The sequence below is a fragment of the Littorina saxatilis genome, linkage group LG2, assembly GCF_037325665.1.
Source record: "Littorina saxatilis isolate snail1 linkage group LG2, US_GU_Lsax_2.0, whole genome shotgun sequence".
NCBI lineage: Eukaryota > Metazoa > Mollusca > Gastropoda > Littorinimorpha > Littorinidae > Littorina > Littorina saxatilis.
In genome coordinates this window covers 55,394,121-55,407,510 of record NC_090246.1, presented here as the reverse complement: position 1 = coordinate 55,407,510, position 13,390 = coordinate 55,394,121, and the positions used below count along the sequence as shown (strand labels likewise).

Below are 13,390 nucleotides of genomic sequence, written 5' to 3'. Positions count from 1 at the left end.
AGAGAGAGAACAAGTCGCGTAAGGCGAAATTACAACATTTAGTTAATCTGTCGAACCCACAGAATACAAGAAACTAAGTCCATCTCACGATGAACACGAGCCGAAATCATATGCACTCGACTTATGAAATAGAAAGAAATCAAATACGACGAAGAGAAGAAAAAGTTTGAAAGTACCATTGAACTTCCATGTCGGCGTGTGGCTGAGCTTAAAATAGGAATGTTGTTGCAATCTGTTAGGCACTTTCCCTTTTGACAGGTAGTTTCTGCATGTACAGCAAAACACGGCCTTTTTTACAAATCCTAAAGACTGTCGGAAACTTCGCATGCTCTCTTGTGAACGCAATGTGAAACATTGATTCTGAAACAAAAATCTATGGCATGAATGACAATGGAAAGACGGTATCTCTCTGATTCCAAGTTCATAATGACAGTTATAAAGTGCTGAATTGAAAAAATCTGTACATGAAGTAAAATCATTTGAATGTTGGCTTGTTGAAACTTCATAACAAACAGCCACCTCGTCTATATCATTATCTGAAAGAATGCCAACTTCCTTTGAAACACCAACATTTGTATGGAAAACTTCTGTTTCTGTCATCTTTGATTTCATTTGACAACTTGGACTGATGGCATCTTCCAGAGATATATCCATTACTTTCAACTTGCGCCTCTTTGTATTCCTGTAAGCCTGCCACTTATTTATAAAAAGAAACGTTTGATACTTTTACCAAACAGTTAGTATAATGCACGATTTACCTGTATTCGTCTTTAAAGCTGTGGTCTATTAAGACTTTCCGGGGCTACGAGGTTGAAAATAGGGACAAAATCATGTGCAGATTTCTGTACAGCAAACACTACCCGAAACCCCACCTATACGGCGTGCATGACCTTGAGAGCTTCAGTCAACGCTTGAATTTTGCAGTGGTAACATCCGGTTTGCTCTCGCAGAGCTGAGCATAATTGTCCAGAAGAAACGAGCAGAAAAAAATAAACGACTTGGCAGGGATTCGAACTCAAGGCCTCGGGGCCTCGAAATGTCGGGGCCGATGTCTTAACCGCTAGGCCACTTCACCAGTGTTGTGAAAGATAACAAATTGATAATTTTATATCATTCTACGCTTGAATTACCATTCATGCGTTGCAAAAACGTCAAAATTGACATTAAAATTTGCCTTTATTTGCAAACATGTTTTACGGAATCGCAGTACATGTTTACACCGTCATGCTACACTACATTCGCGCCATGCAAATAGCTGCGATATCTCTATTTACAACATGCAATAAAATGACAAGAACAGTAATTGAATCTCTCCAAAGCTCTGTGCAGTTGAAACCAGACATCTAAGAAATAGTTATACATGTATTCACTTCTGAACAATGGGCGGATAGATATATAAATCATGCTGCTTCAAGAATAACATAACATGAATTCATATCAATGTTTTTCCTTCTTTTTCTCAATTGGCGCAGTAGCCTTGTGGTTAGGACATGAGACACGAAGTCTCGAGGTCGAGAGTTCGAATCTTCGCCGGGGCGTTTATTTTTTCCCCTTGATCTCTCTTGAAGATAAAATATGATCAGTCTTGAGAGAGCAAACCGGATGTTATCCCTGCAAAATTCAAGCGTTGACTGAAGCTATCAAGGTCATACACGCCGTATAGGTGGGGTTTCGGGTAGCGTTTGCTGTACAGAATTCTGCACATGATTGTATCCCTATTTTTCAACCTCGTAGCCCCCGGAAAGTCATAAATAGACCACAGCTTTAAATTCTGCAAGACTGAAGCGAAAGAGGTCTGTCTCAGTTTTGTCGTCAGTTTGTTGTGTACATTTACACACGCACAACGAACAACACATGCACAGGCCCGGGGGAAGCTCTCCTTTCTTATGTCCGACGATAGACGTATACATGTAGTTTACATGTTTATTAGTCATCTATTTGATAGATTACGTGTATGATATGACGGAGAGTCGCATCGGTTTGATGCCGTGAACCCAACCGTGGCTGTGGCTGTCGTTTGAAGTAGCCTAATTATTTATAAATAAAGATTCATTTACATTCTACTTCTGACCAAGGCATGTTTGGTACCTACTGAATCCTTGTTGCGTGTAGTTTTACGTGGCACGTTGCCCAAAGTTGTATTCTTGAGGAGCATAAAATAAAACGTGTTACAAAGTTATCTCAAAACTCTGCAGTGACTGCTCGCGCAGCAGGTCAGCTAATTATAGCACGCAGCCTCCACAGACAGCTTTCGAGCCGAGACCATATGAGTCGCCGCTCCTGCGGCTCGTCAAAAACTGTCGCACTGCAGTGTTTTCAGTCACGAGAATAAAATAGCTTCGTGAATCCACGCGGCAAGGAAGTCGCTCGATTTTTGCGTGCAGCACGAAGTAAACAGACATGCAAGACTAGCGACGGGTTCAAGTTTGGGTCGCTCCAGGAGAAAAATTCTTTTGGATGTTGGCCTTTAAAGCTGGAAGCATTCCTACGTCAGTCATAGATACAGTGTTTTATCTATTTTGTTCCAGCGTGAGAGCAGAGAGAGAAAGAGAGAGACGTTCTTTTTCTTTATTTGGTGTTTAACGTCGTTTTCAACCACGAAGGTTATATCGCGACGAGGGAAAGGGGGGAGATGGGGTAGGGGAAAGGGGGGAGATGGGATAGAGCCACTTGTTAATTGTTTCTTGTTCACAAAAGCACTAATCAAAAAATTGCTCCAGGGGCTTGCAACGTAGTACACTATATGACCTTACTGGGAGAATGCAAGTTTCCAGTACAAAGGACTAAACATTTTTTACATACTGCTTGACTAAAATCTTTACAAACATTGACTATATTCTATACAAGAACCACTTAACCAGGGTAAAAGGAGAAACAGAATCCGTTAGTCGCCTCTTACGACATGCGGGGTGCAGAGAAATAAGGATGTGGAAAAGAAGACTTTTGGTAAGTGAAATAAAGGTGATGGATCCAGTCAGGTAGAAATAAGACAACAAGAAAAGAATTGGAAAACTGCAGGGAATAGTAGGGAGAGTTTTCTTGGAAGGAAATATAGGTGAAAGGACTGGTAAGGCAGAAATAAGACAAAAGAAGAGAAGTAAAGGGGTGGGGTAACTCTGTTTAAACGCTCCCGCCGCGTGAAGGCGACCCCATGGGAGCGAGAGAGACGTGTATGTGTGTGTGTTTGTGTGTGCTTGTAGAAAGGAGCATTCACTGCAGGTTTATTGCCCGCGGCTGGTCAGAGAAGCAAGACAGACCTCTTTAGTGGCGCTATCGGCGTCGCCAAACTAGCTAGAGGTCCCTAACGTCCTCACTGGAAATGTTCCTTTTAGGGACATGAGTTGATGATACGCTAAAAGGCTGGTAAAAGTGAGGACGAGGGGAGGATGACGGGGTGGGTAAGAGTGATTATGATACAAGTTTGTTAAAAAGTGTCAGTTCTTTTCAACGCAATATAATTTTAGTTGGTTTGGGTTAGGACCCAGTGTCTCGATCCAAAAGCGTTAGGTGTATGGGATTTTAAAAGAAAACGTTTATTTTCGAAAAACATTCTTTATAAAAAGGGATACAATTTTGGAGCCACTTTTTAAAACCAAAGGTTAAACAAGTCGCGTAAGGCGAAATAACAACATTTAGTCAAGCTGTCGAACTCACAGAATGAAACTGAACACACTGCTTTTTTCGCCAAGACCACATACTCGTCGTTTTGTCAGTCCACCGCTCGTGGCAAAGGCAGTGAAATCGACAAGCCATGCAGAATAGTGCGGTAGTGGTCGCGCTGAGCAGGATAACACGCTTTTCTGTATGTCTATTTTTTTTTTTATCTTACTGAGTTTGTTTTTAATCCAAACATATCATATCTATATGTTTTTGGAATCAGGAACCGACAAGGAATAAGATGAAATTGTTTTTAAATCGATTTCGGAAAATTAATTTTAATAATAATTTTCATATTTTTAATTTTCAGAGCTTGTTTGTAATCCAAATATAGGCTACATATGTATATGTTTTTGGAATCAGAAAATGACGAAGAATAAGATAATATTATGTTTGGATCGTTTAATAAAAAATAATTTTAATTACAAGTTTTCGATTTTTAATGACCAAACTTATTCATTAGTTTTTAAGCCACCAAGCTGAAATGCAATACCAAAGTCCAAGATTGCTTTGCCAAAATTTCAATCAATTTGATTGAAAAATGAGGGTGTGACAGTGCCGCCTCAACTTTTACAAAAAGCCGGATATGACGTCATCAAAGGTATTTATCGAAAAAAAGACAAAAACGTCCGGGGATATCATTCCCAGGAACTCGCATGTCAAATTTCATAAAGATCGGTCCAGTAGTTTAGTCTGAATCGCTCTACACACACACACGCACACACACACACACACACACACACACACACACACACACACACACACAGACACACACACACACACACGCACACACACACACACCACGACCTTCGACTCGATTCCCCCTCTATGTTAAAACATTTAGTCAAAACCCAAAACAACTCGTGTAAATCTGGTACGACACAGCAAGCCATGTAGTCTCTCTCTCTCTCTCTCTCTCTCTCTCTCTCTCTCTCTCTCTCTCTCTCTCTCTCTCTCTCTCTCTCTCTCTCTCTCTCTCTCTCTCTCTCTCTCTCTCTCTCTCTCTCTCTCTCTCTCTCTCTCTCTCTCTTCAGCAGATTTGTGTTCTTCGTGTTCCAGAAGAGACGAACCCTTATTAATCTGGTTCAGTGACATGTCATCAGGATTTTAATGTATTTGTTGAATTATTGTTTGCGTGACTATAATTTATAACAGTGCAGATACTATTGCCCACTATTGTAAGGGGCTGTGGCCTTAGACAATAATTACAGATTTGTTCTTGTTCTTGTTCTGTCTCTCTCTCTCACGCTATGATCTCTCTTGCTTGTTTTGTCTTTTGTGTTTCACTTGTTAATAATTTTCTGTCTTGATAACCAAGGTCATCATGAACTTTTCATAATTTTGCCGGGTTGGCGCAAGTGTGTCTTCACTGTAACTAGCTACCTCCCATTCCTCCCCTCTCACCCCCCCACACACCCTCCTTGTCTAAAAATGTGAAGGGGAGAGGTGATGGAGGTTGAATAGGAGTTTTGGTGTGCTGTAACTGGTAGTCTTTTCTTCAGCCGAGTTATCTATCTTCCTTGAACAGTTTATGATTTACCCGGTCGAACAGATTGTTTGATCAACTGACCAAGCAAAGTAATTACCAGAGCCATGCTTGCTGCTACAGTGGAACCCCCATTTTTAGACCTCCAAACATCTGAAAAAACAAGGTATTAAAAAGGAGGGAGTCTTAAAATGGGGGTAATTTTACAGAGGTTATGAACAGAAAGTCTGAAAAAACAAGGTATTAAAAAGGATGGAGTCTTAAAATAGGGGTAATTTTACAGAGGTTATGAACAGAAAATCTGTTTATTGTGGATAGTCACTATTATTCAGCTGCTCTGGATCGCACTCGATGGTCAGTTGGGCAGGGCAGTCAGATATGTTTGTCAGTGCCAAACTGGATGGTTGGAATACAACATAGTGTAGATATGCGGTGCGGAGGTCTATTCTACACGTCATAAAAAAGTAGGCAGATGGGTTTTAGTTTTTGTTATAACTAGTTTGCGTCATTGAAACGACCAAATGGCTTGGAAGATTTTCTTATCTTTTCACCGTACGAAATCAAATTTGGGGAGGGGGTTTTACTCACAAAAAACAAAACAACAAACCCACAGGATTTGTTCAGTAAAACACACACTATGCCATCGTAAGCCAAGCTATTCACCACATTGGAGTTCAATTGACCCCTGAGTACCAGAGATAAAAACTCTAATCCGTAGACAGAGAAACAAACAGAGAAACAAACTATCAAGCACACAAACAGACAGAGTGAAACCTAAAAGCCTTTATTACATTAAAGCGGCTTACAAACATTACAAGACATACAAGCCGCTTTATTACATTAAAGCGGCTTACAAACATTACAAGACATACAAACGCGCAAGCGCGCGGGCACGCACACACACGCACAGTGAGCAAAACTTTGGAGAAGTACGAACAAGGCGAAACAGAACCAATTGATTAAAACACATTACTACATACACTCAGATAGACGCGCGCTCAGAGCAAACACAAAAACAAGTCGCGTAAGGCGAAAATACAATAGTCAAGTAGCTGTCGAACTCACAGAATGAAACTGAACGCAACGCAACACAGCAAGACCGTGGTTGATACTCGTAGCATCGTCGCTCCACCGCCCGTGGCAAAGGCAGTGCCAGTGGAATTGACAAGAAGAGCGGGGTATTCGTTGCGCTGAGAAGGATAGCACGCTTTTTATATTTAGTCAAGTTTTGACTAAATATTTTAACATCGAGGGGGAATCGAAACGAGGGTCGTGGTGTATGTGTGTCTGTCTGTGCGTGTGTGTGTGTGTGTGTGTGTGTGTGTGTGTAGAGCGATTCAGACTAAACTACTGGACCGATCTTTATGAAATTTGACATGAGAGTTCCTGGGTATGAAATCCCTGAACGTTTTTTTCATTTTTTTGATAAATGTCTTTGATGACGTCATATCCGGCTTTTCGTGAAAGTTGAGGCGGCACTGTCACGCCCTCATTTTTCAACCAAATTGGTTGAAATTTTGGTCAAGTAATCTTCGACGAAGCCCGGACTTCGGTATTGCATTTCAGCTTGGTGGCTTAAAAATTAATTAATGACTTTGGTCATTAAAAATCTGAAAATTGTAAAAAAAAATAAAAATTTATAAAACGATCCAAATTTACGTTTATCTTATTCTCCATCATTTGCTGATTCCAAAAACATATAAATATGTTATATTCGGATTAAAAACAAGCTCTGAAAATTAAATATATCAAAATTATTATCAATTTTTTTTTCGAAATCAATTTAAAAACAATTTCATCTTATTCCTTGTCGGTTCCTGATTCCAAAAACATATAGATATGATATGTTTGGATTAAAAACACGCTCAGAAAGTTAAAACAAAGAGAGGTACAGAAAAGCGTGCTATCCTTCTTAGCGCAACTACTACCCCGCTCTTCTTGTCACTTTCACTGCCTTTGCCATGAGCGGTGGACTGACGATGCTACGAGTATACGGTCTTGCTGAAAAATGGCATTGCGTTCAGTTTCATTCTGTGAGTTCGACAGCTACTTGACTAAATATTGTATTTTCGCCTTACGCGACTTGTCTGTACCTCTCTTCGTTTTAACTTTGTGAGCGTGTTTTTAATCCAAACATATCATATGTATACGTTTTTGGAATCAGGAACCGACAAGGAATAAGATGAAAGTGTTTTTAAATTGATTTCGAAAAAAAAATTGATAATAATTTTTATATATTTAATTTTCAGAGCTTGTTGTTAATCCAAATATAACATATTTATATGTTTTTGGAATCAGCAAATGATGGAGAATAAGATGAACGTAAATTTGGATCGTTTTATAAAAACAATATTTTTTTTACAATGTTCAGATTTTTAATGACCAAAGTCATTAATTAATTTTTAAGCCACCAAGCTGAAATGCAATACCGAAGTCCGGGCTTCGTCGAAGATTACTTGACCAAATTTTCAACCAATTTGGTTGAAAAATGAGGGCGTGACAGTGCCGCCTCAACTTTTCAGATGCACGTTCAGCAATGGGCTGATGTGGGCGGTAGTTTTTGATTTATGTGGACTGGTGCTTGGAGGTTCTAGTTAGCCAGGTTTCATATCTCTCACGTGATATGTTGTTTGAGATTTTGCACCTGTAGCACTCGCTTACAAACTGCAACATTTGCTGAAAGACTTCACCGATTTTCACGCATGGATCTTCTGCAGAGAAATCAAGCACTCCTACGAACACACTGGTTCATGAACAGCTGTCACCAGATGGCATAAGCTTCCATCTACAATAGCTCTATCGTCTGGTAAGCAATCAAATCGGAGAAAACTAGTCTCTCACGATGTTCTTTGATCATCGCCCGCCATTTTGTAAGATCAATTTACAAGTTTTATCTTCGACAGTGAAACCTGTGCTTTGGAACACCATACGCACTAATCGCAAGTCCACGAATAACACAGGTTTCATATCTTCTCAGCCTGGATGTAATTCCATACACACTCATGTGCAAATTGTTTCCACTCAGCAGAATGAAACACGTCAAATGCCTTTGTTTTTTGTCTTGGAAGAGGAGCTCAAGTACGGACACGGACAACACTACAGGCCATACTGTACGTGTCGTCATATTACTCATTACGTTTTTCCGACGTCATGAAGTTATGACGCCATTCTAGCCCTTTTTTCTATGGAATGCCTTTTGTGTCTAAACCAAAAAAATCAACATTTGCTAATTTTCCTATAATTAATTTTTTCTCAATTTGCCCAAGGATTTAAAGATGTCATCCTGCGGATTTGTAAACATCAGGAGTTAAACTACCCAAAACCATTAAAACATTTTCCGAGGTATTTTTCAAGGGGTTATTGCCCTGCCGTAAGGACTATATTCTTTGTGCTTTGATTTATCGTCTCTAATTAAAAGGACCCTATTCTGAGGTCTCAATTCTTTCCTATTATCTTTCCAACTCATGCGATGTCACTTTTCTTTGAGAGTTTTTGCAAGGAGTTGTGAACTGAGAATAACGCGAAAATCACACCTTGACTCGGTCGGACCGACTGGTTCTTGTAAAAGCACTTGACAGTCTCTGCGCATATCCTTCAGGATCGTAAAATCGTACTCCCCATCTACTTAGCTTTGTCCAACTAGGCCCACTTGTGAAACTTCACACGCGGAAGACACAACTTGAGCTGCACACCACATGTGCGATTAAAAGCAAACAGCAAGTTGTGTGACAAATGTTACTGAGCACCACGCAATGCAAAGAGCTTGGGGAAGAATGGGGTTCTTTACTATTCTGTTGCTAAGTCGGTCCTCGTGTTTACGTCTGCTTTCATTCTGGTTTGTCTATATTTATTATATTACTTTGTCCCCTTTTCTTCTTGTCCGTTCGTCGTTTAGAAGTATGTAAAATTGGATACTTTTCATAGTCCACATGCTTAGGAATACACAAATGAGTTCGGCTTTTTATTCTACAATCAAAATAACACTCAAGGTCGGCATTGGAACGTTCAATTATTGATAAAACAAAACGTTACAATGATTGATCTTCGGCTCAGCGGTTTGTCAAGTTGACGACCAGACAAACTCTTATAATACAGGCATGTTGCAGTTTAATATATTTTCGGTATAGCAACTGTTTGTGTGTCTGTACGCTTTAAAAACCGCTGGGTCGAATATCAGTCAATGTGACGTGGGTTTCATGGCCAAGAATTCAATTTTCCAAAAACTGACCTTTCTATATTTTGTTACATTCTAAAGTTCGGAACGTTGGCAATCTATTTGCTTTAGGATTTTTTCATTATACAAACACGGATACATTTGCTGTGTATCCGATGGTCTTTACAATAGTTGAACCTTTCCAGAACGAACTCTCAAGGGATTGACTAAACATTCGCGTTAAGTTCAGGCGATCATTATGGTCAAGGTCACTTTTGTAACTCCACCATTATTCCAAATGATGTACAAAGAAAACACGATAGAGAAACAGAGAAACAGACAGACAGACAGACAGACAGACAGACGGACGGACGGACGGACGGACGGACGGACGGACGGACGGACGCATCGACAGCCAGACAGGGAGCCAGCTAGACAGCCAGACAGCCAGACAGCCAGACAGACAGACTGACAAACAGAGAGACAGTCATATAGACAGTTAGTCAGACAGATAGACAGACAGACATAATTCACAATATTTTTTTAGTGAGGCTTAGCCTCTTAACAAGGGAAGGAGAACTTGGCCATACAAAACTTTGCACATACAAAAAAGTAATCCGGAACCGATGCAACAAAACAGAGGAAAGAGACAAAGAGACAAATCGATGTGTAATTTTCGAAAACAATGAAGAAAGCATGCAAATTTTTTTTCTGAATGAGAGAGAGAAACCACATAACAGAACACAAAGTTATGTTATAGCAAAATAAATAATTAGTTGATACATTTTTCATTTAATTGAATACATAAAGGTTGTTCAACTGTAGTTCCAAATACGGACGCTACCTACGCAGCTCAGAAAGGAAACACTGTTTTGTTGGTCCTGAATAGTCAAATAAATTAAAAACCGTACACAAAACACCCATATACAATAGGCCGTGAAAAGTAGGATATGCGCCGAAATGGCTGCGATCTGCTGGTCGATGTGAATGCGTGATGTATTGTGTAAAAAAAAATCCATCTCACACGGCATAAATAGATCCCTGCGCCTTGAATCCGAGTCTGGAGATACGCGCGCGATATAAGACTTCATTTTATAATATTATACAACACAACACCACCGTAGCACAGCCATGCACTACACAGCACAACCGTACACAACACAGCCATGCACAACACAACACGACCGTACTCAACACAACACAACCATAAACAACGTAGCACACCCCTAAACAACTTCACCTAATCCAGCACAACACAAACATACACCGTACACAATCGAAAACAACACCACACCACACCACAACACAGCACAACCATGCACACCACAACACAACACAACGCAACACACCCGTACCTCTCTCAGCACAACCCAACACAACCCAACACCTCACAACATGACAAAACACCTTACAATAGAAAAACAGACATACACAACATAACCGTACACAACACAGCACAATCGTACACAACCCAACACAACCCAAAACAACACAACCCAACCCTACACAACCCAACACAACAGAACACCACACCACACCACACACCACACCACAACACAACACACAACACAACACAACTATGCAGACCACAAAACAACACAACACTAACATGCACTCACTACAACAACACATAACACAACCATGCACACAACCATGCACACCACAACACAACCATGCACACCACAACACAACACAACACAACACAACCATGCACACCACAATACAACCCAACACAAGCATGCACACCACAATACAACCCAACACAAGCATGCACACCACCACACAACCATGCACACCACAACACAACACAACACAACCATGTACACCACAACACAATGTAACTTAACCATGCACACCTCAACACAGCAAAACACAACTATACACACCACAACACAACACAACACAACACGGCACGACGCAACACAACACAACACAGCACAATAGAACAAAATCACACACAACCATAGCCCAACCCAACCCAACACACCAACCGCACAGCACAGCACACCACAACACAACACCACACCACACCACACCACACCACACCACAACACAACACAACACACCACACCACAGCGCAACACACCACAGCGCAACACAACACACCACACCACACCACAGCGCAACACAACACAGCCGCACACAACACAGCACCACCATAGACATCACAACACAACACAACCATGCACAACGTAGCACAACCATACACAACACAGTCGTACACAACACAACACAACCGTACACAACCATACACAACACAACGCTTTGCTTAAAACGGTCATCACTATATGTAGCAAATTCTTCAACGTGTCGCATCTTTCCGAAAGACAGCAAAAAGTCTTCATAAATGACTGACATTCCTCAAAAACATGTTATGTTAGAACCCATTCTTTCCTCTATTACCACTTATGATCTGCCTTTACATGTATCTGATTGTGACTTAATTAACAGCATTGTTGTTGCTGACGCGTTTCTATACACATCTAGTGGCACCATGTTATGAGGTCTTTGACTGGTGTAAAACAAACTCCATGATAATTCACACAACAATATCAAAAGTATGGTGATCACCACAAGACAGAATTATCAACTTGCGGTTTTAATTCTTAATGTCTTTTGTTAAAAACTGACGCATTGTAATATGTGTTATGTGCTTGAGATGCAGAACGGACAGGAAGTTGTGACTAAATCCTCTGTCCATATGTATCAAAGATCAATCAGTCAGTCAGTCGACCAGCCCGCAAATTAGTCTCTCTCTCTCTCTCTCTCTCTCTCTCTCTCTCTCTCTCTCTCTCTCTCTCTCTCTCTCTCTCTCTCTCTCTCTCTCTCTCTCTCTGGGTTGTAACTCATTTGATGTATTTTTTAAGTTATTTGATGCGCAAATATTGCAAATATTATCATATGGAGCCGAAATGTGGGGTTATGAAAAGTATGACCAATTGGAACGTGTTCATTTATTTGCATGTAAACGGTTTCTGCACGTAGTAGATAAAACTCCCAATGATGTTGTGTATGGTGAATTGGGTAGGTATCCTCTTTGGGTGACAACAGTCACAAGGTTGATTAAATATTGGTTACGGTTATTGAGACAGCCAGACAATTTTTTATTCAAAGAAGGCATACAAAATGTTGTTCAACCTCCACGAAAAAGGTGGTATCACATGGGTAACGCATGTAAAGGCAGTTTTGTGTGAAAATGGATTTTACCAAGTTTGGATGTTTGGATGTGGAAACGAGAGGGTGTTTTTTTCAGAACGGAAGGAGAGGCTCTGCAGTTCCTTCTGTCATGATTGGCGTAATCATTTGGACTCGAGTGAGCGCCTATCACTGTATGGAAAATATAAAGCCTGTTTTGAAAAAGAACGTTATGTGGACATTTTATGGAAAAATGTGTACAGAAATGTCATCGCTCAATTTAGAATGGGTGTTTCACAGATAAATATCCACAGATATCGCTTCCTTAGTATTTTTTTTTTAATTGTGTGTCTCTCTTATTCACACACTCCTTCTCAAACCCTTCTTGTATTATTTCGTTCCCGAGGAGCTTGCAAACACTGATGTGGGTGATTTACATAATTCAGACCGCTCAAGCTAAATGTATGTAGAGCAACAACTTCATAAAGAAAGTCATGGCAAGACAGCACTCGTTTATGATTGTATTGCCTTTATAACTGCTCCTGTGCCAACGGCATTAGCTCAACCGACCGCTCATTTTCTCTTACCAGCTCTGTAGTTTAGCAGATGGAAATCCAGGATGAACCCTTACACAACATATGCAGTAATTGAGGGTTTCGTTGTATGTGTACCTCACAAATTCGGAGGGTTTTGATCACAGTAGCTGTGATAGGGGAGACTGAGCGTTCCCACTGGCAAGTAGTTGACTCTGCGTGTTTAAGTAGATAGTTTCGTCAGAGTTGATCTGAGGTCTTATTGGCGGGTAACAGTTCCCGCTCATGGGTTGGCTGCTTCGTGTCATTAGGGGATAAAGTGTGTGTCACTCAACGTCCCTGTGGTTGGGGGTGGCGTCAGCGATTGGTGTAGTGGGGCTCTTAGCCTTAGGCTTGGTGGGCGGAGTTATTGTGGGGGTGATTGTT

General features: G+C 40.6%; 2 protein-coding genes across 2 annotated transcripts in view; one reads left to right on the top strand and one right to left on the bottom strand.

Moving 5' to 3' along the window:
* Positions 1 to 13,186, bottom strand: part of LOC138959297 (organic cation transporter protein-like) — a 42,959-nt gene extending 29,773 nt beyond the window's left edge. The window contains exon 1 of the mRNA XM_070330713.1: positions 13,019 to 13,186. The gene's annotated coding sequence lies outside the window, so the exon portion shown is untranslated. The remainder of the gene's footprint in view (positions 1 to 13,018) is intronic.
* On the top strand, positions 10,613 to 11,492 carry LOC138953531 (uncharacterized). The gene is made up of 2 exons (XM_070325370.1): positions 10,613 to 10,758; positions 11,264 to 11,492. The coding sequence occupies exons 1-2, from the start codon at positions 10,613 to 10,615 to the stop codon at positions 11,490 to 11,492; spliced, it is 375 nt and encodes a 124-aa protein (XP_070181471.1).
* Positions 13,187 to 13,390: the final 204 nt, after the last annotated feature.